At 40.9% G+C, this 24,266-nt stretch overlaps 1 protein-coding gene across 36 annotated transcripts in view; it reads right to left on the bottom strand.

Annotated features, from left to right (window-relative positions):
• The window catches only part of clasp2 (cytoplasmic linker associated protein 2), a 380,999-nt gene that overhangs the window by 132,668 nt on the left and 224,065 nt on the right, over positions 1–24,266 (bottom strand). For 17 of the 36 annotated variants that reach the window (XM_048530161.2, XM_059645804.1, XM_048530163.2 and 14 more), the window contains 6 exons: positions 17,885–17,908; positions 16,675–16,779; positions 16,479–16,505; positions 11,703–11,729; positions 9,561–9,731; positions 185–292 (listed from right to left, as the gene is read on the bottom strand). In XM_048530161.2, coding sequence (XP_048386118.1) covers positions 185–292; positions 9,561–9,731; positions 11,703–11,729; positions 16,479–16,505; positions 16,675–16,779; positions 17,885–17,908 — 462 coding nt within the window. The remainder of the gene's footprint in view (positions 1–184; positions 293–9,560; positions 9,732–11,702; positions 11,730–16,478; positions 16,506–16,674; positions 16,780–17,884; positions 17,909–24,266) is intronic. The other 19 variants (XM_059645799.1, XM_059645801.1, XM_048530180.2 and 16 more) reach the window with 5 other exon arrangements.

Raw genomic sequence — 24,266 nt, 5'->3', positions numbered from 1 at the left:
TCTTGATACACAGTCATAAGGTAGTTAAACGCTCAATGTTGCAAGTTAAATGACTGGAAGTGAATAAAAAGGTGCTCTGCAGTAGATACTAAATGAAAAAGGACAGTACAGTAAACAGAATCACTAGTTGGATGGCAATGGAAGATAATGGGTAGCCATGCATTAAGTAAGGACTTCTACTTACCAAGTGGAGTAAAGGATCGAACAGGACTGGTATCCCTGCTGCTTTCACGGCTGGCGTCTCTGCTGCAGCCCTGACTCACACTAGGTCGAGGGATACGGCTGCCTCGAACTAGCAGGGATCAGGATGGGTATAGAGCAGCAGAATTACTTAGAAATAAAGATGCTGAGATAATCATTCTGTAATTACTAAATATCCACCGTTAATGTTGTAACTTCAAGATTCCAAACTGTAGACTGAATGCACAGTAATGCCTTCTTGGTTCATTTTAAAGTATTTATGGGTCTGTATTTTTATGAGGGTGGGAAACAAGGATACCACTAGCAGTTAACTCATTGACTTATTATACTAATTTCAGACCATCTAATAGCAATGCACAGATTAAAACAAAGAATTTGATTAGCCAATGTTTCATTCAGATAAAGGCTAATGCCTTTGCTGAAGGGAGGAAATGTGCAACATTGTGAAATGAGATCAGGTTCCAAATAAAAACTGAAACCTTTTTCCTATCAGTAAGGAGAAGGGAGTGGTTAGAATATTATCCATGTCAGGATAGGGTTCCATGTATATCTTTAAAAAAATCTATTTCTATTAAATTAATAAAGTAAAGTTTTGGTCACTTTCTAGTTGGCTATACCTCCTGGAAATGAATAAATAAAAGCACAACATGGGCATGTGATACTACTACATTTATCCATTTAACCTTGATTCTTAACAAGATTAACAGCAATGGGAAGCTCATTTGCATGGGTGGTTGTGACTTTCAAACAATTATTTTGAAACCTCAAGCAATAAACCTACTGTTCACAGGGAAGCCTTGGACAAAATGACCTACATTAAACTGGATTCAACTTCCAGAAATCTTCCCAAACATTTTCAATGGAAATTTAAGTAAAGACATAATCAGGTGCCCTCCCCTGAAGTTTGCTAATGTTACACTGCCACTGACTTCCACTTATAAATACATTATAAACACATAGTCTTTGGCAACTGAATGAGAAAGTGAATGCAATAAGTACTGAACTGATTAACTAAGCTTGAGGACAATATAATGGTCAGTTCAGTCACTACAGTAAACCTAATGAGAAAATATTCCAATTCTTTTGGATATATATTACGTCATTTCAGCAAAACTGGGAGAACATCGCTGTGTAAGCATCAGCCTTGCTAGAAATGTGGGATTAGCACAAATGGTAATGAATCAGAAATATATTTGTAATTAAAATTTGTGCTATGTGGCACAGCAGTATCCATAACAAGTGTGAAGCTATTGACGAGTTAATAAAGTAGAGCAGGAGTTCATACCTACTTACAAAAGAACCTGTTTAACCTAAAGTTACAAAGTGACAAGGAGGTAGAATCCTTAAAATTCATTTTAAATGGGAGTGTAGTTTAATCATATAACAGTGGATGGTCATATACAGGAGATTAAAAAAAAACAGACACAAATTTTTTTAATAAGTCTGATGAACCTGCTTACAAGCTTTGAGCTCTGATGCATTTGTCCTCTTACTAAAACCTCAAGGTTTTGCTGTAAGTCACGCCTTCGCAAAGTATTTCCTACTGTAATCCCATTTTGAAGGGTGGGAATTGTTGAGACCCCCAGACAGAACTCAAAAGAATCAAATTCAGAAGGGATCTAATTGTTGTAGGCATTACTGGCGAGTCTTTGTCAGATTTACTTCAGTCTAAAGTGTCCTCACTGCAGAGCAAATCATTCAGATAGTGAGTGAAGCAGAGAATCAGAATCGATATGTATCATTCCTCAGGGGAGAAGAACAAATTTGGCACAGGACCTCTTCCTAAGTCAGTCAATCCTTGTGATGAAGAACAGCAACACACGAGACAAATCAGTGCACTGGGTAGGACAGACTCTAGATGCAAGCAAAAAGCGAAAGAACAACCACGCAAAGCGGTAAATGAGGTAGAACAATCTTCAGAGGGTGACAAACCTGAAGTCTGCCTCAGGGAAACTTGGCAGACCAAGGAATTTGGCCAGCAATCAATCAATCAGCAGCCCACAAATTTAAGTTAGACATTGAGACAAGTGTCACAATATTATCAGATAGTATGCCTTGGTTGGTTACGCTTGATAGAGGTTCAACTATGTGGTCCAGAATGCATTGTACTTATTGTCAATAGTATATTACAAACAATTCTAACACAGGGGAAATCAGAAGTTAGAAAATCTTACGTATCTCCCAACCAGGAGTTCTCACAACTGAGTAAAACAATGTATATTGACCTTAATCTCATTGAAAAGCTAGCATTCCCTTGAAAAGGAATATTCCAATTTGTTCAGAGATTGTCAGAACTGCTGATGCTGGAGTCTGAGGTAACACAGTGTGAAGCTGGAAGAACATAAGAGGCTAGGCAGTTTTCCTGTTCCTCTGATACTGCCTGGCCTGCTGTGTTCCTCCAGCTTCACACTGTGTTATTCCAATTTGTTCAATGGATTGAGAAAGTTATAAACCAAATACAGCATGATGATGAACAAAGACATGAAACCCTTATGCCTTTATACACTCAGAAAGATGCTGCATCCTTTAACAAAACCAGTTGAGAAAAATTTTCTGAAACAAAAAGACTGGGTGTTATTGACTCATGATGAACTGGTGCATCACAGTGGTTTAAATAGAATAGTGTTTGGGAACGGTTACTGAACCTAAGCCTAAAGGTACTATTCAAATTTACCTTGACCATATGCAATCAATAATGCAGTTGTGAAAGAAACACACCCTTTGTCCATGGTTGACCAGAATCTAACTAAACCAAAAGCAGAGACTTCATGAAACTTGACAAAAATAGCAGATTCTGGGAAGAGATGAACAGCGTGATCATAAAGTACATGCAGCATTATAGCAATTATAAGACAGTTTCAGGCTTAGAGACAAGTGTGAATTCTCTGAGGAATCCACTCCATTTTTGGAACACATTGTCAACAGTGAAGGCATAATGGCTGATCTTCAGAGACTTAAAGTTGGAAATCAGTCTAAGACTTTGAGGGGTGTAACAAAATGGACATTTAGTGGACATTTCTTGTTGTGGGAGAATCTAGAATCAGGAGTCGCCCATTTAGGACAGTGATGAGGAGAATTTTTTTCTCAGAGAGGGTGGTGGAAGCAGAGTCTTTGAATACTTTTGAAGCAAAAGTAGCTGGGTTCTTGATGTACAAAGGGAGCAAGATGTTACATAGAACATAGAACATTACAGCACAGTACAGGCCCTTTGGCCCTCAATGTTGTGCCGACCTGTCATACCAAGCTCAAGCCCACCTAACCTACACTATTCCACGTACATCCATATGCGTGTCCAATGACGACTTAAATGTATCTAAAGTTAGCGAATCTACTACCGTTGCAGATAAAGCGTTCCATTCCCTTACTACTCTGAGTAAAGAAACTACCTCTGACATCTGTCCTGTATCTTTCACCCCTTAATTTAAAGCTGTGCCCCCTCGTGCTCGCCGTCACCATCCTAGGAAAAAGGCTCTCCCTACCCAGCTTATCTAACCCTCTGATTATTTTGTGGGTTTCAATTAAGTCACCTCTCAACCTTATTCTCTCTAATGAAAACAGCTTCAAGTCCTTCAGCCTTTCCTTGTAAGACCTTCCCTCCATACCAGGCAACATCTTAGTAAATCTCCTCTGCACCCTTTCCAAAGCTTCCACATCCTTCTTATAATGCGGTGTCCTGAACTGTACACAATACTCCAAGTGCAGCCGCACCAGAGTTTTGTACAGCTTCACCATAACCTCTTGGTTCCGGAACACGATCCCTCTATTAATAAAAGCTAAAACACTGTATGCTTTCTTAACAGCCGTGTCAACCTGGGTCGCAACTTTCAAGGATCTGTGTACATGGACACCGAGATCTCTCTGCTCATCTACACTACCAAGAATCTTACCATTAGCCCTGTACTTTGCCTTCTGGTTACTCCTATCAAAGTGCATCACCTCACACTTGTCTGCATTAAACTCCATTTGCCACCTCTCAGCCCAGCTCTGCAGCTTATCTATGTCTCTCTGCAACCTACAGCATCCTTCATCACTATCCACAACTCCACCGACCTTAGTGTCGTCTGCAAATTTACTAACCCATCCTTCTACGCCCTCATCCAGGTCATTTATAAAATTGACAAACAGCAGTGGACCCAACACCGACACTTGCGGTACACCACTAGTAACTGGTCTCCAGGATGAACATTTCCCATCAACCACCACCCTTTGTCTTCTTTCAGCAAGCCAATTTCCGATCCAAACTGCTATATCTCCCACAATTCCATTCCTCCGCATTTTGTACAATAGCCTATTGTGGGGAACTTTATCGAACACCTTGCTGAAATCCATATACACCATATCAACCGGTTTACTCTCATCTACCTGTTTCGTCACCTTCTCAAAGAACTCAAAAGGTTTGTGAGGCACGACCTTCCCTTCACAAAACCGTGCTGACTATCCCTAATCAATTTATTCTTTTCTAGATGATTATAAATCCTATCCCTTATAAACTTTTCCAACACTTTACCAACTGAGGTAAGGCTCACTGGTCTATAATTACCAGGGTTGTCTCTATTCCCCTTCTTGAACAGGGGAGCCACATGCGATATCCTCCAGTCATCTGCCACTATTCCTGTAGACTATGACGAGTTAAAGATCAATGCCAAAGGCTCGGCAATCTCCTCTCTGGCTTCCCAGAGGATCCGAGGATAAATCCCAGCTGGCCCAGGGGACTTATCTATCTTCACCTTCTGAAGGATTTCTAATACCTCTTCCGTGTGAACCTCAATCCCACCTAGTCTAGTAGCCTGTATCTCAGTATTCTCCTCGACAACATTGTCGTTTTCCAGAGTGAATACTGTTGAAAAGTATTCATTTAGTGCTTCCCCTATCTCATCTGACTCCACACACAACTTACCACTACTATCCTTGATTGGGCCTACTCTTACTTTCATCATTCTTTTATTCCTTTAACACCTATAGAAAGCCTTAGGGTTTACTCTGATCCTATCCACCAACAACTTCTCATGTCTCCTCCGGGCTCTTCTGAGCTCTCTCTTTAGGTCTTTCCTGGCTACCTTGTAGCCCTCAAGTGCCCTAACTGAGCCTTCACATCTCATCCAAACATAAGCCTTCTTCTTCCTCTTGACCAGAGATTCCACCTCCTTCGTAAACCACGGCTCCCGCACTCTACAGCTTCCTCCCTGCCTGACAGGTACATATTTATCTAGGACACACAGGAGCTTTTCCTTGAATAAGCTCCACATTTCTAATGTACCCATCCCCTGCAGTTTTCTTCCCCATTCTATGGTCCCTAAATCTTGCCTAATCTCATCGTAATTACATTTCCCCCAGCTATAACTCTTGCCCAGTGGTATACACTTATCCCTTTCCATCACTGAAGTAAACATAACAGAATTGTGATCGCTATCACCAAAGTGCTCACCTACTTCCAAATCTAACACCTGGCCGGGCTCATTACCCAGTACCAAATCTAACGTGGCTTCGCCCCTTTGGGGCTCAGCAGGAATGTGGAGTATGCATAATCATATCGAATGATGTTGCAGGCTCAAGGACTAAATGGCCTACTCCTGCTGCTAATTTGTATGATCTTCAGAGATTCTTGGGAAGGGTGAACCAATAGGCAAAAGCTCCCATGAGCCAAACAACTATTACAGCATCTTTGAAATAGCTCAAGAAGACACAAAGATGCAATTCTCATTGAGAGGATGCTTTTCAGAAATTAAGGATATGTTAACATATACAGATGTGTTAGCACATTATAATCCCATATTTTCAATGATAATAACAGCCAGTTTCAGCTGTTCCGCCAGGTGCAGCTGGATGGGTGTCAAAAACCAGTCTAATACACATTGTGGGCATTAGCTGATACTAAAACACAATAATGTGATCAGTGAGGAGGTAGCTCTCTGGTAAGATGGGCACAGGAGATATTCAAATTACATTTTTGATTTGAAATGGTCATCAAAATAGGTCACAAACTTTCAGTTTCCCTGCTGAATGCCAAGGAATACGCAAGAATGCTTCCCAACATACAAAGACTTCAACTTCACCCCATAAGGTTTGCTATAAAACAATCTATGTGCAGGGAAAACTGCACATGACAGTTGACAGCCTGACAGTCACAACGTCTATTTCCTCCAAGAAATGGGCATATACTGGGTCCACTGCAGCATAATCAACTTAGCCAGCTTTGATGAGAACAGAAGAGGTCCAGAGATAATGGGAACTGCAGATGTTGGAGAATCCGAGGTAACAAAGTGTAGAGCTGGATGAACACAGCAGCCCAAGCAGCACAAAAGCTGCTGTTTCACACCAAGACCCTTCATCAGAAAAGGTTTCTCTGATCAAGGTTCTTGGCTCGAAACATCAGTTTTTGTGCTCCTAAGATGCTGCTTGGCCTGCTGTGTTCATCCAACTCTACACTTTGTTATCACAGAAGAGGCCAGAAGTGTTTCAACATTTTTCTAATTCATACTAAGAGTTGCTTGCATCAACTGCCATAAAAATACATTTCAAATGCAGGAACAACTTTACCAATGTTGGTGACACACTGATGTACAAAGAACTGGTCATCTCAGCTTCAGTTTGAGAGGAAATCTAAGGGAAACGGTGGAAAACATGAGTAATCTCACAAAAATTCAAGTGAATCAAGGGGCAGAGCTGAGTATGGTGGCCATCACCATGGAAAAGGTGCTAAAAAAAACTCGTTGGCCTGAAGCTGGATAAATAACCTGGACCAGATGTACCAGAGCTCTAAAGGAGTTGGCTGAAGAGATAGTGAAAGCGTTAGTGGTGATCTTCCAGGAATCGCTAGAGTCAGGAGGGTCCCAGAGGACTGGAAAATCGCTAATGTGACACCCCTGTTTAAAAAGGGAATAAGGCAAAAGACGGAAAAGTACAGGCCGATTAGCCTAACCTTGGTTGTGGGTAAGATTTTGGAGTTCATTTTAAAGGATGAGATTTCTGAATATTTGGAAGTGCATGGTAGGATGGGCCAAAGTCAGCACGGTTTCATCAAGGGGAGGTCATGCCTGACAAATCTGATAGAATTCTTTGAGGAAGTAACGAGCACAGCAGACAGAGGAGAACCAATGGATGTTATCTGCCTGGGCTTCAAGCAGGCCTTTGACAAGGTGCTGCACAGTAGGCTGCTGAGTAAGATAAGGGCCCAAGGTGTTAGAGGCAAGGTACTAGCATGGAAAGAAGATTGGCTGTCTGCCTGAAAGCAGAGAGTGGCGATAAAAGGGTCTTTCTCAGGATGGCAGCCAGTGACAAGTGGTGTTCCACAAGAGTCAATGTTGGGACCACAACTTTTCACTTTATACAGTAATGATTTAGACGAAGGAACTGTAGGCATTCTGGCTAAGTTTGCAGACAATACAAAGATAGGTGAGGGACAGGTAGTATTGAGGAGGTGGGGAGGCTGTGGAAGGATTTGGACAGATTAGGAGAGTGGGCAAAGAGGTGGCAGCAGGAGTACACCGTGAGAATGTGTGAGGTAATGCACTTTGGAAAGAAGAATGCAAGTTTGGACTATTTTTTAAATAGGGAGAAAACTCAGAAGTCTGAAGTGCAAAGAAACTTGGGAGTTCTAGTCCAGGATTCTCTCAAGATAAACTTGCAGGTTGAGTCAGTAGTCAGGAAGGCAAATGTTTTTGAGGGAACTTGAATATGAGAGCAGGGGCATACTATTGAGGCTTTATAAGGCTCTGGTCAGGGCACATTTGGAGTCTTGTGTGCAGTTTTGGTCCCCTATATCTCAGGAAGGATTTACTGGCCTTGGGTTCACAGAAGGTTCACAAGAATGGCCCCAGGAATGAAAAGCCTGACATATGAGGAACATTTGAGGACTCTGGGACCATATTCATTGGAGTTTAGAAGGATGAGGGGGGTATCTAATTGAAGTTTACAGAATACTGAATGGCCTGGGCAGAGTGGATGTTGGGAAGATGCTTCTATTGGTTGGGGAGACTAGGACCTGAGGACACAGCCTTAGAGTAAAGGGAAGACGTTTTAGAACGGAAATAAGGAGAAACTTCTTTAGCCAGAGAGTGGTGAATCTATGGAATTCACTGCCACAGAAGGCTGTGGAGGCCAGGTCATTGAGTACATTTAAGGTCGAGATAGATAGGTTCTTGATTACCAAGGGGATCAAGGGTTATGGGGAGGAAGTGGGAGAATGGGTTGAGGAATTTATCAGCCATGGTTGAATAGTGGAGGAGACTGGATGGGCCAAATGGCCTAATTTGTGCTCTTATATCCTAGGGTCTTATTAAGCTACACCGGGAATACCAGTAATCACCAAATGCAGAGGTAGCACTCAGTCAGTAGTGTGATGTTCTGTGATTTTTCTGGAACATTAAGCAATTCACTATCAATATCAGAAATGTACCAGCCACAATTCCCAACTAGAGCTTGACTGAGCACAACAAGAAGCACCCACTGTAATGTTGTCATGAGGGCTTGATGGAAGGAAATGTGGGATCTTTTGAAGGACACATTTAATTGCTGTTAAGGGTCCTCATGACAGTGCTTGTAGTAATGTACAGCATATTGTCATAATCTGCAACAGTTTCAAAGAAGCAATAAACTACATTTTGGTTACTCTTCTCGTTAGACCAGAACTTGCTACCCTTACACATTCTAGACCTCACACTTAAATGATACAGATGGCAGTATTCCATACACCCGAAGTTTTAAAGGTTTTGCTAGATAGTAAAGAAAAAGCTTGATTATTAGTTGTACTTATTATAATACTGCTACAGTAATCTTCTCTTCATGCACATTCAGCTGTCATATTTGACATTTGGTTTTAATCACACCATCTAATCTAAAACTAATTTGATTTTTATTTGTTCATTTTGGTTCCATGGTTATGTAGCATACTTTATTGACGCTGTAAAAGTTTGATGAACATCAACATGTGTACTATTACTGCAGCTACTGAACAGGATTTACAACCTGCGAATAAACAAATTACGCAGCAAATGTCAAAACAAACTGAAGACAAAATATTGCTACTACCTTGAAAAGAGATTTCATTACTAGATCAGTGCAACTAATCACCTTCCACTATCCCCTTTTCATTTGCAATTTGGTCCCTTTCACTGAAGGCAAATGTGAAAGAACACGCCAGCGTTAAATGAAAAATAGGTTGAACTGAGTAGTCCCTAATATTGAACAGGTAAGTGGACAGTAACGTGGCATTTTTGGGAATAATAGAAAGCAACTGCAACGGTATACATATCAAAGCTTTTAATTATCATTGAGGAACACCATGTAGTAAGGAAATAAGAGAAGTTAATAGATACTTGGGGTGAACAATTAGTAATTAAACAGGGATAAATTTTTTTTACCTAAAGTCAATCGAGATGGGCTTGCTTCTCTGCTGCATCCTTGACTACGTGGTATTTTGCTGCGCTTCTGCCCTGGAGCTCCTGTGGACATCACTCGCTGCGTTCCAATGTTCACAGTTGAAAGTGCAGTACTACTCAATACTCTTCCGGGAGAACCAGAGCGACTGGCAGCTGAAATAAAAATACAGTGAAAACAGTCATTATTGTGTTGCTTAGATGGCAAAAGGACAAGTAATTAGAATAAGAACAGAAAAGGGTAGACATATTCAGTTAACAAAGCGTGGAGCTAGATGAACACAGCAAGCCAAGCGGCATCTTAGGAGCACAAAAGCTTAACATTTCGGGCCTAGACCCTTCGTCAGCTTTTCTGATGAAGGGTCTAGGGGCAAAACGTCAGCTTTTGTGCTCCTAAGATGCTGCCTGGCCTGCTGTGTTCATCCAGCTCCACATTTTGTTATCTTGGATTCTCCAGCATCTGCAGTTCCCAATATCTCTGACATCTGTGGAGAGAGAGGCCATGCTAATATTTCAGATCTCAACGTTTCATCCATTCTGAAAGATTTGAAATATTAGCTATGTTTCTCTCTTCACAGATGTTGCTAGGCCTGATGAACATTGGCAGCATTTTTCTGTTTTTATTAAATTTTCAGTGTAGGTGGTAATTTGCTTTTGGAGAAACAAGAGCCAAGTTTGTTCATGGAATCGATGCTTCCACATATGCATAAAATGCAGTAATACACAAGTTTTTAACAATTACCATTGCTGGTTAAAGCTATCAGCCAAAAAAAAGTAAAATTTGCAGTTTAAGTAAAAGTAATCTGCTTGTGCAAGTATCATCAATGTTTAGTTCCAGTACTGCGAGTTAAGCAAAAACTACCTAAACTGTTTATTTGAGTCTTTTACCAGATATTTTCTGAAACTGCATCAAAAAAAACTATTATTCACTGCATCTGGCTTTACAAAGTTAAAGCCACATAAAAGGCAAAGTTGGCTAATTTTAGATTGTTGAAAACAAGAAAACAGCATGTCATTTTCAGAGTTAGCAACTTTTAACATTTAAATAATCAGAAAACGTGATGCATACAAGATGATGAGAGGATTAGATAGAGTGAACAGTGAGAGTCTTTTTCCTAGAATGATGACGTCGGCTTGTACGAGGGGGCATAGCTACAAATTGAGGGGTGATAGATTTAAGACAGATGTCAGAGGGAGGTTCTTTACTCAGAGAGTGGTAAGGGCGTGGAATGCCCTGCCTGCCAACGTAGTTAACTCAGCCACATTAGGGGCATTTAAACAGTCCTTGGATAAGCATTTGGATGATGATGGGATAGTGTTGGGGGATGGGCTTAGATTAGTTCACAGGTCGGCGCAACATCGAGGGCAGAAGGGCCTGTTCTGCACTGTATTGTTCTATGTTCTATATATAACTGGAAATGAACACATTGCATTTTTAACCTTTAGCAGAACATCAGAATTCAAATGTAATGAACTAAATGGGCTGGACGTAACGGGTCAACTAAAATGCATATTGCACATAGGAAGCAAGTTACATTAGTGAAGTTTCTTGAATCACGTAGTCAATAATATTCCAGGAGATTTCTGAACTATTTCATTTTCAAAACTAAACAAATATAAGGAGAAGTAAAACAAAAGAGAATACTTGCAAAAGTGGCCCTTATTATAGGGCGCCCAAAAATGTCTGATTTGTTACATAATTAGCAATATTCACGTCATACAGTATTTCACTTTTACTTTCAGCCTGCTATAAAATAGCCGAATCCCTTTCGTGTTTTACTCAGTTCTATAAAGGAATTTGGTTATCTTCCAGTTTGTCAAAGGGCCTAATGTATGAAAATCAAATCTCACACTTTGTTTCCACCCACAACCCAAAAGATGCTAATGGATTGCTTGTTTCATGCACTGCATTTTCACATTAGTTTTACAAAATTTTCTATATGATATATAGAAACATATGTACATAAAAGATATATAACATATGTGTGTGACATAAAGAACACAAATATTAATGTTTAAAGTATGTACATGATAGAAATACACATACACACACGTTTATAACTGCAGAAATGCATGAAAATGACAAGCATACAACAGACACTACAGCTAAAATACAGAGAATCTTACCACCATTTGGGTTGGCAGACTGCATTCCTGAACAAGGGTAAAGGCACGATTAGGGTTTATAATTTGTTTTGTGTATTTTGTTGTTTGGCAATCCGTGACAAGGAAAGGAACAAAGCAGATTTATATGAATGGCAAACTGAGGAAACAAAGCTTTGGTCAGTTCACTACAAATATGAGGGAATGTGCTAAAGCAGCATGCTGAAGAACTCTAAATACTTGACTTATCCATAATGCAGGTTAAAGTAAACGGCATATACAAGTGCATATGCGTATTATTCTGCCATAGTTAGGTAAATTTAAGCTAAGAAGAGATTTTCTCCAATTTCCACTGGAGGTGCATAGAAACGTGCAGATAGTCACGCACGGGCAGAATATAATAAGTTAATTATTTTTAAAACGTTCAAGACAAGCCAAGAAATAAAATCCTAAAAAGCAAGCAAACACTGAGCAATGAAAATTCTTAGAGTGAGGATTTTAGTACATCAGGACCATAATGGTATAAAACTAACAAATACTGATAAATGAACTGACAAATAAAGCGACAGTTAAAGCATTCACTTCACAAACCTGGCATTAGGAATCCTTCATGCTTAGATGTGTGGAACACACTTGGAATGCGTTTGGTCAGTTCTTGCACATTCAAGCTACATCATAATAACAGGCTTTGTTCCCAAAAGGAGGTCGACAGAGGCATGACCATAGTCTGCACTGGCAATCACTGACAATGAAGTAGCACTAGTATTACCAGTGCAAAATAAGTTAAAAGTCTGTTCTCCTTCAGCTATTCCATGAGGAAATCACAGAAAAAAAATGGGCATGGAACAAAATTCAGGCAACACACTAAAACAGTGCACAAAAATATAAAATTCATTGGCACATCACTGTAGTTTTTGTGATTATGAAAAATGTGTGCTTCAGGTTAAATGAAGAAAATGTATAAAATACAGAATATGCTTCTATTGATACTGTACAAATCATGTGGATTTGGACTTATACTGGAGTACTGTATGTATGAGTTTGTGAAGCTGTCTATAGCCATGCTGACTGAACAGCGCAAATAGAGGCCCTCTTAAATTTCATGCATGCAAAAGAAAATGAAATAAAACAGTTTTTCAAATGTATTCTCAGTTAAGTGGTCACAAAATTGAAAACTTTATAGATTTGAAGAAAAATGCCCCTCCCCAGCGCTGCAACTGATAAAACTGTTTTCCAAAGTGTTTTCTACACAAACTAAAGATTGTTGCACTCACAAAAGAACACTAAAAAAAAAGTTTTTAAGTTATTCAGAAATTAAAATTATAAGTAGTAGTCAGCAGCTCAAGTAGCAAGAAAGAATCCAGGTATTTACTCATGGTTTATGAAATATACAGTGCATTCTGCGCTGAGTAATGGAGATGGAAGCTAACCAAATAATTTGAAAACATATTTAAAATACTTTTAATCTTAAATTATGTAAACTGTAACAGAACCTTATGAAATTTTAAGAAGAACTGAAATTGCTGGAAACGTTTAGCAGGTCTGGTTGCAGCTGTGAAGAGAGATCAGAGTTAATGTTTTGGATTGAGTGACCTTTTGTCACACCAGTTCTGAGGAAGGATCACTTGACCCGAAACATTAAATGTTGATTTCTCTCCACAGATGCTGCCAGACCTGCTGAGCATTTCCAGCAATTTATGCTGTTGTTTCTGACTTTCAGTATCCATAGTACTTTGGGTTTTTTTATGAAATTGTGTTAATTTTTGCCTTTTCATTGGATGTTTTCAGCAAAAATAAATTGATTGCAAATTTAACACAATCTGGCGAGTCACTGTATTGAATAGGTTTTTAAAATATTAAGCACTTGTCACAACATGGCTTTCCAACATGCATGCTTGTGGATCACAAGTTTAATGCATTGCAAGACCATTTGACTGGATTTGGCTTATTATTATCATGTGTACCAAGATACAGTGAAAAGAGTTGTCTTATGTGCTTTACAGGCAGATCGTACTGTACAAGTGCATGGGGGAGACAGAATGCAGGATACAATGTTATAGTAACTAACAGTTTCCATTGGAAACTATTCTGAAGAGACAGGACACTAACATTCCTCTTGTCCCCATTGTGCCAAAGAGAAGTAGACTTAATTGAGGTGCAGAAAATTCTTACTGGCCTGGAGAATGCGGATAAGGAGGTCTATTTTCAGTTAGTAGAGTAAGGTTTTAAAGTAAGTGGTAAATGGATTAGAGTGGATTTAAGACACTTTTTCACCCAACGGGTGGTGGAAGCAAAACCTTCAATGTTTTAAAAAAAAGTTGTGTGGGTACTTTAAGTACCATGATCAACAGGCTAGATAGGAGAAGAGGGAATGTGAGGGAAGATGCTTTAAGCAAGAAATTCGGCCTGAAACTTGTTTACTTACCGCATTCACCATCATAGTGCAATATTTTTTTGAGAGTCAAGGGACACAATTTATGAACTGTTCATGCAGTTCAAACGGTTGAATCATTAAGTTTTATTCAAAAGCTGTAAAATTATACAAAATATAGTGTGGTAGAAATCAGATTTTTCTAATTCCCTGCTTATTTCCACTCTTGATTCCCTACCCACGTTGTCTAATAAGCTGTGCTTTCCAAATTTAATTTTCCAACACAAATCTTTCACCAGTGGTCAGGATCAATTCCTGCTGTGGTAGTGTACCAGTACAATGTGGTCAGTTTAGCTCAGCTGGTTGGACAACTGGTTTACAATTACCAATGACACGAACAGCCTGAGTTCAATTCCAACACTAGCTGACATGACCATGAAGGAATTTTTTCCTCAGCCTCTCCCCTCAACTGAGGTGTGATGATTCCACCACCACCAGTCGTCCCTCGCTAAAGTGAGAGCAGCCCTACGATCCAGCAGGACTATGCTGACTTTATTTTTACCAACACAGATGAGTAAACACACTAGTTCAATCTTTATCTTGTTTTTAAGACAAGCTTGATGTGGATAGACTTTGTGGTAGTCAGCAACAGCTCCGAGGTCTCTGTCTATATGAGTAAAATAGCTCTTAAGAACCGGGTCCAAAATTGTAAAATTATCCATCTAAATATAGATAATATGACATAATGTCATCAAACTACTGCACTTGTAGGGTTATTTATTCGAATTAAAAGGACTTAATGCAATGGATGACTACTTGGAGTGCAGCAACTTTAGCAGGTTACAGTAATCTTGTGCCAGCAATATCTTCTCAGCAATGATGAGCTACTCATTGGATTTTTCAGCACTACTGGTTGAGAGTGCAAGAGAACATTCAGTTCAATGATGAATATTGTGAAGGGATTTTTAACACTGACTTGAACAGACAGATGGGCCTTAATTTAATATTTCATGCAAATGACGTTTAGGTCTAAATGATACATAGACTTCAAGAAAAATACTAATTTTGCGATAGCAACACTTATTCAGCATTCAATACTCATCCATGCTTTTTCCTACCTCAAGGCATGAACATTCTTAATACACTACTTGCTGGCCTCTCACATTCTACCAACTTGGAGGTGGTGGCATAGTGGTAATGTCACATAGTAATCCGGAACCCTAGGTTAATGGCTCAGGGACATTGGTTACATTCCACCATGGTAGATGGTGGAATCTGAATCAATATAAATCTAGAATAAAAAGTTAGTCCAATAGCAACTGTATATCCACTGTTGATTGTCACAAAAACCCATCTGGCTCACTCATGTCCTTTTTGGAAGGAACTCTGTCATCTTTACCTGGTCTAGCCTACTTGTCACTGCAGACCCACAGCAATGTGATTGATTCTTAACTATCTCCGTAACAGTCTAGTCAGCCATTCAGATGAAGGGCAATTCGAGATGGGAAACAAATACTGGCCTTTGGTGAACACATCCAGCGAAGAATTTTTAAAAAGGTCTAGCAATCCCTTCTTAAATCTCACCACTTTTCACCTCCCAATTCTCGATTAAGATACTCCTTAACAAAGCTATTGGGTATTTGCCCATATACAGACCAATGTCAAATCATGTTTGACAACACTCACATGAAGTGCCTTGGAATGTTTTGTTACACTTAATATATAAACACAAGGTATTGTTAATGGGATATTTTATTTTCCCTTTCTGTCTGGAAGCAGTTTGACTCTCTAATGACAATCAGGTTAGCATAATGTCACATACAAAAAGCAGATCAGAGAATCTTCACATCATCCACAAAAAGAAACATTGATTTGGCAAACATCTTCAGCCCAAGCATCTCAATATTATGATACAAACATAACACTATTTTCAGAATACTACTTTTAGCTCAGTCTTCATGGGCTTACTCATTCTCCAGCCTTTCCTATTGGTATACCATTTTTGCAAAGTTAACAATGGCACATCCATTAATTATTCAATGAATTGCACTACGCTAAAATATTTCTAGAAAATAAGAAACAGACTTTGTGATCAGGCATTTCTCCCTACTGCTGTCTTGAAATAACTATAAAACGTGAAACAATTCAGCAAGACGAAGACAAAATGACCAAAGGACAGAAATGGAAGACCATTTCTATTATGAATCTCTGTGTAAAAAGAGCCAAATGTGGTTTTCCTTATCTGACATTTACAAAGTTCATGGTGAATCTAAAAATATTAACAGCAACATATTCAAGTAGTATTTGCTGCTCATGGCTGTCTACTACTTTAAGGAAGGAATTTGACGAACTATTACAACACTTAGCTTAACATAAAATCATCAGAACATGCAAAAAGAAAAACAAAAATATAATTAATAACAAGATACCTTTGTTATCTTCAGATGATGTTAAACCTGAGGCATAGAACAGTTGTTCAAAACTTAGTAATTATTCAACATTTAAAATGGCAAGTGTAACACTAATATATCCTCTCTGTGTGAACAACACAACAATATTGGCTTTCTCCTCACATAAAACTAAAGGTATTCCATCACACTGCATGACAACATATCAGATACATACGTTGGGACTGAGACACCATTTTTGTACGACTTCGTCCTCTAGAATCTGCAGCATCACCAGCACCAGTGGCAGTTCCTGACAGTAACTGCCTGTTGCGGATACGACCTAGAAGGAGAATAAGCATATGTTAGACAAGGAAAGTTATTAACATAAATGATGTATGCTGTATGTCTAATTCCCTTTCTTTTCAAGGAATATTTATGTACAAAATGTGCAAAGGATAAAAGGTTAGGTAATTGAACACAAATCATTTATTATAGCGTATGAACCTCAATCAAAATGGTACAATATAATCTAACCTAATTGGTCATGATATGATTGAGTTAAATTAAGACTGTTAATACAGAAGAGGATGAAAGCAACAGAGACACTCAAACTCCAGGAATGTGGATTTAAGTGAACAGAAAAATACGCATAGATGCTAACTAAACAGTGTAGCATCGAATGGGCAGTTTTCCAAAGAACAACGAACTAAGAAATGCAGCACTATACTTCATTTTAGTAGCATTTTTCACAGACATGCAGCCCATTTCCACAAACATCAGCCCAAATAATTGACAGTATTGACAGAGAGCAGTGAGCCAGAAAGCTACTATCCACAGCAGCCTCATCTTCATGGTTTGTTTAAAGTACCAATTTAGTAACTTCATGCTATTTTTACCAATTTCTAAAAAAAAAGCCCGAAATTAAAATTCTTAGTGCTTACCATATTCGGAACAAATAGCTGAACAGAAAAGAATGTTCCCAACAGTGTACATAATCTTGGACAAATATGCACAACAATTATATCTTTTGGTAGTAAAATTATTGCTGAATTTACGAAAGCACTTTAATTTTGTATCAGGGATTATTGGTGAACTTGAATTCATTTATGATTGGAAAAAGTAGAAGATATTTTGGGCTTTACAAACTTGTTGAGAGAAATGCAGGCAGTTAGTTTTGAACTCCATGCATACGATTGATGAGTTATACAACATCCCAACATGCTTATACTGTCTCTTAATGGGATAAAATTCAAGGAAGAAACTTGACCATGTGTTCCACATTTTAGTCAGCTGAAATAAATGACTATTCAGCAGACGTCCAATTAAGAGACACAATAATAATATTCACTGTTAACTTCAGTATTTATACCCATAAAATATTAAAACATGTTAGTTACATATCTATAACATCATTATAAGGACGGACAGGTAGGCAATTTCCTTACCATCTGCCTTGTCAGATGCATCATCTTTGTAGTACAGCAAGCAAAGAACAGGGAAGAGTTATGATGTTAGATTTCACGTACAATAATCTCCATAGGTGAAACATTAACTTACAGCATTTGGAAACAGGATATCCAACAATATATCAAATATTTAAGAAGGCCAATATGGATTTGTGAAGGGAGAATCTTGTTTAACTAACTTGCTTGAGAGGGCTGATAGGCATACAGTTCATGTAATGTAGATTCTAGAAGGCATTTGATACTGTGCTATGATTTGTGACCAAAGTTAGTGGCCATAGAACAAAAGAGACAGTGGTAACGTGAATATAAAATTGGTTGAGTGATTGGAAACAACAAGTAGAAACAAACACTTTTCTATATACATGGAAGGTGGTGTCAGGAGGCATTTTCCAGAAATCACTTTTAGGAATTCTGATCTTCCTGATATTAACATAAGACCTTGATGTAAGGGCACAATTTTAAAATTAGTAGCTGATAGAAAACTTCGAAGCTTTGTGAACGATGAGTGTAAAGGACAGACATAGGTTGATGGAATGAGTGTAAACAGCTGGAACTGATGCAAGATGCATGAAGTGGTTCACTTTGGTTGTAACAACACAGACAAATAATATAAAATAAACGGTATAATTCTAAACGGGATACACAAACAGAGGGACCTTAGGTGGATATAAGCATTAATCATCAAAGGTGGCAGGATGAATTGACAGCAGTTAATGAAGCATAAGCCAACTTGGCTTTATCCATAGGACTGCTGAAAACTAAAGCAAGTACATTATGTTAAACTTGCATGAGACAATGATTTAGTCTCAACTAGACCATATTGCAAACAGTCCGAGCACCACACTTCAGGAAGGATGTGACGGTTTGAGAGAACGTACAGAAAAGATTTGTTAGAATGGTTCCAGGGATGTTGGATTTCAATTACATAAGAAGATTATAGAATTTGAGAACGTTCTCTTCAGAGAAAAGCAAGCAGAATGGTGCAGAGGAATGTGCTGGGCCAGTAACCTAAAGGTCAAAGGATCGAAACCATCTTCTGCTATTTGTTACAGGTGCATGAGTGGCACAGTGGCTCAGTGGTTAGCACTACTGCCTCACCGTGCCAGGAACCTGAGTTCAATTCCACCGTCCGGCGTCTGTCTGTGTGGAGTTTGCCCATTCTCCCTGTGGCGGCATGTGTTTCTTCCAGGTGCTCTGGTTTCCTCCCACCATCCAAAGATGTGTGGGCTAGGTGGATTGACCATGCTAAATTGTCCATAGTGTTCAGGGATGTGTAGTTTAGACGGGTTTTAGGGGAATGGGTCTGGGCGGGATGCTTTGAGGACTTGTTGGGCCAATGGGCCTGTTTCCACAATGTAGGGATTCTATGAGTGAGGAAAAGAAGGCTGAGAGGAGGTTTAATAAAGGTAGAGTCAGAAACATACAGCACAGAAACAGACCCTTCAGTCCATACTTATCATAATTCCAAACTAAACTAGTCCCACCTGCCTGCTCCTGGACCATATCCTTCCAAACCTTTCCTATTCATTTATCTTCGATAAACGTTTTTTAAATGTTGTAACTGTGCCGGCATCCACCATTTCCTCAGGACGTTTGTTCTACGTGCGGACTACCCTCTGTATAAAAAGATCTGCCTCTCATGTCTCTTTTAAAATCTCTCCCCTCACCTTAAAAATGTGGTCCCTAGACTCGAAATCCCCCATCCTACGGAAAAGACAATTACCATTAACTGTCTATATCTCATTATTTTATGAACTTGTATATGATCACCTCTCAACCTCCTACTCTCCAGTGAAAAACGTGCCAGCCTATCCAGCCTTTCTTTACAACTCAAACCTTCCATACCTGGCAACATCCTGGGGAGTCTCTTCTGAACCCTGTCCAACTTAATAATATTGTTCCTGAAATGGGGCAATCAGAACTAGACACAGTATTCCAGAAGAGGCCTCACCGATATCCTGTACAACGTCAACATGTCTTCCCAACTCCGATACTCAAATGACTGAGCAATGAAGGCAAGCATGCCAAATGCCTTTTTAACCACCCTGTCTATACGTGACACAAACTTCAAAGAATTATATACCTGCATCCCTAGGTTCCTCTGTTCTACAACAGTACCCAAGGCCCTACCATTAACTGTATAAGCCCCTACCTTGTTAGTTGTACCAAATTGTAATGCCTCGCATATAGTCAGATTGAATTCCATCTGCTACTTTTCAGACCCATTCGATCAAGATTCCTTTGTAATCTTAGAAAATCTTCTTCAGTATCTACTATGCCACCAAACTATGTTATCTGCAAACTTACTAGCCATGTCATTTATTTTTTCATCCAAATCATTTATATAAATGACAAACAAAAGGAGACCCAGGGGTCTGAAATGGTTAGGTCTCTGGGCAGAATCACGAGGGAAAAACTGTTCCCATTGACAGAAGAATCAAGAAGCAATGGGCACAGATTTAAGGTAGTTGTCAAAAGCAGCAATGGCAACACTTAGAAGAACTTTTTCAAGTAGTAAGTAGTTAGGATCATGAATACACTGCTTGGAACAACCAGCCTTCAAACAACCACAAAATCTTAAACAGACCATTGTTCGCAAAGTACCCAGTCTTCAGGACAACATCGAACACAAAACTATATGATCCTGACATGGTAACCTCTGCAAGACATGTTAGATCTTCGACATGGATGCTACCCTCACACATGGGAACACCACCCAATATGTGCATGGCAGACTGTCATGTGACTCAGCCAATATTGCCTGTCCCACACCTTGCAGGCAATGATGCCCTCAGGCATGAGACATTGGCGAAAGCATTAAGACGTTACAACAACGGACAACATACAGCTACTGCCAGATCACCAATCAGAGGCTGATAGCCACGTTCAGCACCCATGAGGAATGATCCCTCCTTCAGCTGTCAAGGATATTTCAGCCTCGGATCTTTGGGAATGAGGAGCTCGGGATACACAACAATGCACAATCACCATCAGAGGCTGATAGCCACGTTCAGCACTCATGAGGATGGCCTCTACAGCGGTCTTAGGACCGTGTCGCACTACAGGTGACCCAAACACAATATACACTCGCGCACACACACACACACAGGCACTCACTCTTCCCCCCGACACATGCACACTCTTCCCCCACCACACCCACTCACACTCACACTCTCCCACCTCCGCCCACGCACACACTCTTACCCCCCCCATACACATTCTTTCACTCCCCCCAACCACACACACTCTTCCCCCCCAAACACACTGTTCCCCCCACACACTTCCTCCCCCCAACACGCACTCTTACCCCCCCAACACGCACTCTTACCCCCCCAACACACATACACATTTCTCTTATCCTCCCAACACACAAACATTTCCCCCAAACCCCCCACACACATTTCCCCACCCACGTCACACACTCCCCTACCCCCTACACACACTCCCCCCCACCCCCCTACACACACCCTCTTACGGCCCCCACACACACAATTTCCCCAAACGCCTCACACACACTCCCCCCACCCCCCCACACACGCACTCCCCCCTCCCCACCCCCCTGACACGCACTCCCCACATGCATTCCCCCTCCCTACCCCCCTACACACACTCCCCCCTCCCACCCCCCACACGCACTCCCCCCTCCCACCCCCCACACGCACTCCCCCCTCCCACCCCCCCCACACACACACACACACACACTTGCCCCCCGCCACACACACTTGCCCCCCCGCCACACACACACACACACTTGCCCCCCGCCACACACACACACACTTGCCCCCCGCTACACACACACACACTTCCCCCCCGCTACACACACACACACACTTCCCCCCCGCTACACACACACACACACTTCCCCCCCGCTACACACACACACACACTTCCCCCCCGCTACACACACACACACACTTCCCCCCCGCTACACACACACACACACTTCCCCCCCGCTACACACACACACACTTCCCCCCCGCTACACACACACACACACTTCCCCCCCGCTACACACACACACACTCTTCCCCCCCGCTACACACACACACACTCTTCCCCCCCGCTACACACACACACACTCTTCCCCCCCGCTACACACACACACACTCTTCCCCCCCGCTACACACACACACACACTCACTCTTCCCACCAACCCCCACACACACACTCACTCTTCCCACCACCCCCCCCACACACACACACACACACACACACACTCTTCCCCCCACCACACACACACACTGTCTTCAATCCCATACAAACACTCTTCACCCCCTTATATACACTCTTCACCCCCCCCATACACACAGTCTTCGCCTCCCACACAAACACTCTTCGTCCCTACCACCCCTATGCACGCTTTCCACCCATTCCTCCCACACACACTTTCCCCCCCATCCCTGACATGCACACACACACACTCTCTGCACACCTTCCCCACCCCAACACACACACACACACACACACACACACACACACACACACACACACACGAACACATGGTGTGAAATTGTATTGCGGATACATTCTATTTTGTTCAAAAGGCATGCATTTTGTAGACAGTCAGTCAACATGGCATTCTGTAAATTCCTACTTCAGAAATAAAACCGATCTGACTCTAAACCAAAGCACAAACAAATTCGAAACAAGGCCTCATGCCTAACATTGTCTGACCTAAAATATCACTATTTCTTTACATCGATAAAATCTTTTGTTCTCTCAGGACAGTGATTTTAAAACAATTCAGGCATTACATATGCACATTAGTCCATTAAAATCAATTAGGCAGACAGCTTTCGTCAGGCTGATGGCTTCCAGTATACGTAACTGATCACTTTTTCAGATTGATTGAAGAGTTAACAGCATCTTAGATAACAAGGTGTAGAGGTGGATGAACACAACAGGCTGAGCAGAAAAGCTGATGTTTCAGGTCTAGGCCCTTCTGTTTAAACATCCTCATCAGTAGTGAGACCCTTTGATCTTTAACTTATAAATTCTGTGCCTATTTGTACCTCTCTCACTGTCATCTGAAGATGGAGTGAGGCTTCAAAAGCTTGTGTTGTCAAATAAACCTGTTGGACTATAACCTGGTGTTGTGTTATTTCTGACCTTGTCCACTCCAGTCCAACACCAGCACCTCCACTTCACTGCTTGAAAATGTGGTAGCAGCTGGGTCAGCAGAAGAGTTCAGAAAGGAATTGGATCATTCTTTGAAAAGGGAGAAGACTGCAGGGCAATAGGGAAAATACAGGAGAATTTTACTTGGTAAATTGTTCCTTCAGTGGGTTAGCACAGATGCAACGGACTAAAAAGCCTCTTGTGTGCTGTAAGGATCAATGAAAGCAATAATATGAAAGCTATTGTGCAAGACACTATGGTCTGGACATTACACACTCTCACCAGGTGTGTTTTTGGCTAAAGTACTTAAAACGAATTGGATGCCCAGCCGATCACACAACGGAACCACGAATATGAACGGTGGGAGAGGGCTGGAGCCTGTTAAAAGTTAAAGTGAACCCAATAATGCCCACAAGAAAATATGGCTGGTGTGGGCAGTCAGACAGGAGGGGACCGACCAATTTTAAATGCCTACATGAGCAAAGATGGGAAAGAAGGGGGTTCACCTAATTCGGGTGGGCGTGCAGGGCACCCCTCTCAAGATGCTTTCTTTCTTTCTTTCAATATTCTTGAGTCTCTCCACATTGTAAAACCCTAGGTGTACTTTTCTACAGTAGCCACAATACACTTCAGGCCACTTACAATAGAGCAAGCAGTATGCGCACCTGAGTGTTCGAGTGGTGGAATTACCAGCCAATTAGTCTCTGCCCTGAGTGAGTGATGCAAATCCTACTTTAACTGTACAAAACGCTAGCGCAGCCTCATCTGGAATATTACGTGCATTACAAGAAGGATGTGGAAGCACTGGAAAAGGTGCAGAGGAGATGTACCAGGATGTTGCCTGGTCTGGAGCGCAGGCCTTATGAAGAAAGGCTGAGGGGCTTGGGTCTGTTCTCATTGGAGAGAAGCAGGCTAAGAGGGGATTTAATAGAGACATACAAGATGATCACAGGAATTTTTAGGGTGGACAGTGAGAGCCTTTTTCCGAGGATGATGACTTCAGCTTGAACAAGGGGGCATAGCTACAAATTGAGGGGTGATAGATTTAAGACAGATGTCAGAGGCAGGTTCTTTACTCAGAGAGTGGTAAGGGTGTGGAACGGCCTGCCTTGTCAATGTAGTTAACTCCGCCACATTAGGGGCATTTAAACAGTCCTTGGATAGGCATATGGATAATGATGGGTTAGCGTAGGGGGAGGGGCTTAGATTAATTCACAGATCGGCGCAACATCGAGGGCCGAAG

The sequence above is a fragment of the Stegostoma tigrinum genome, chromosome 5, assembly GCF_030684315.1.
Source record: "Stegostoma tigrinum isolate sSteTig4 chromosome 5, sSteTig4.hap1, whole genome shotgun sequence".
Lineage (NCBI taxonomy): Eukaryota > Metazoa > Chordata > Chondrichthyes > Orectolobiformes > Stegostomatidae > Stegostoma > Stegostoma tigrinum.
This window is presented reverse-complemented; position numbering and strand designations above follow the sequence as displayed.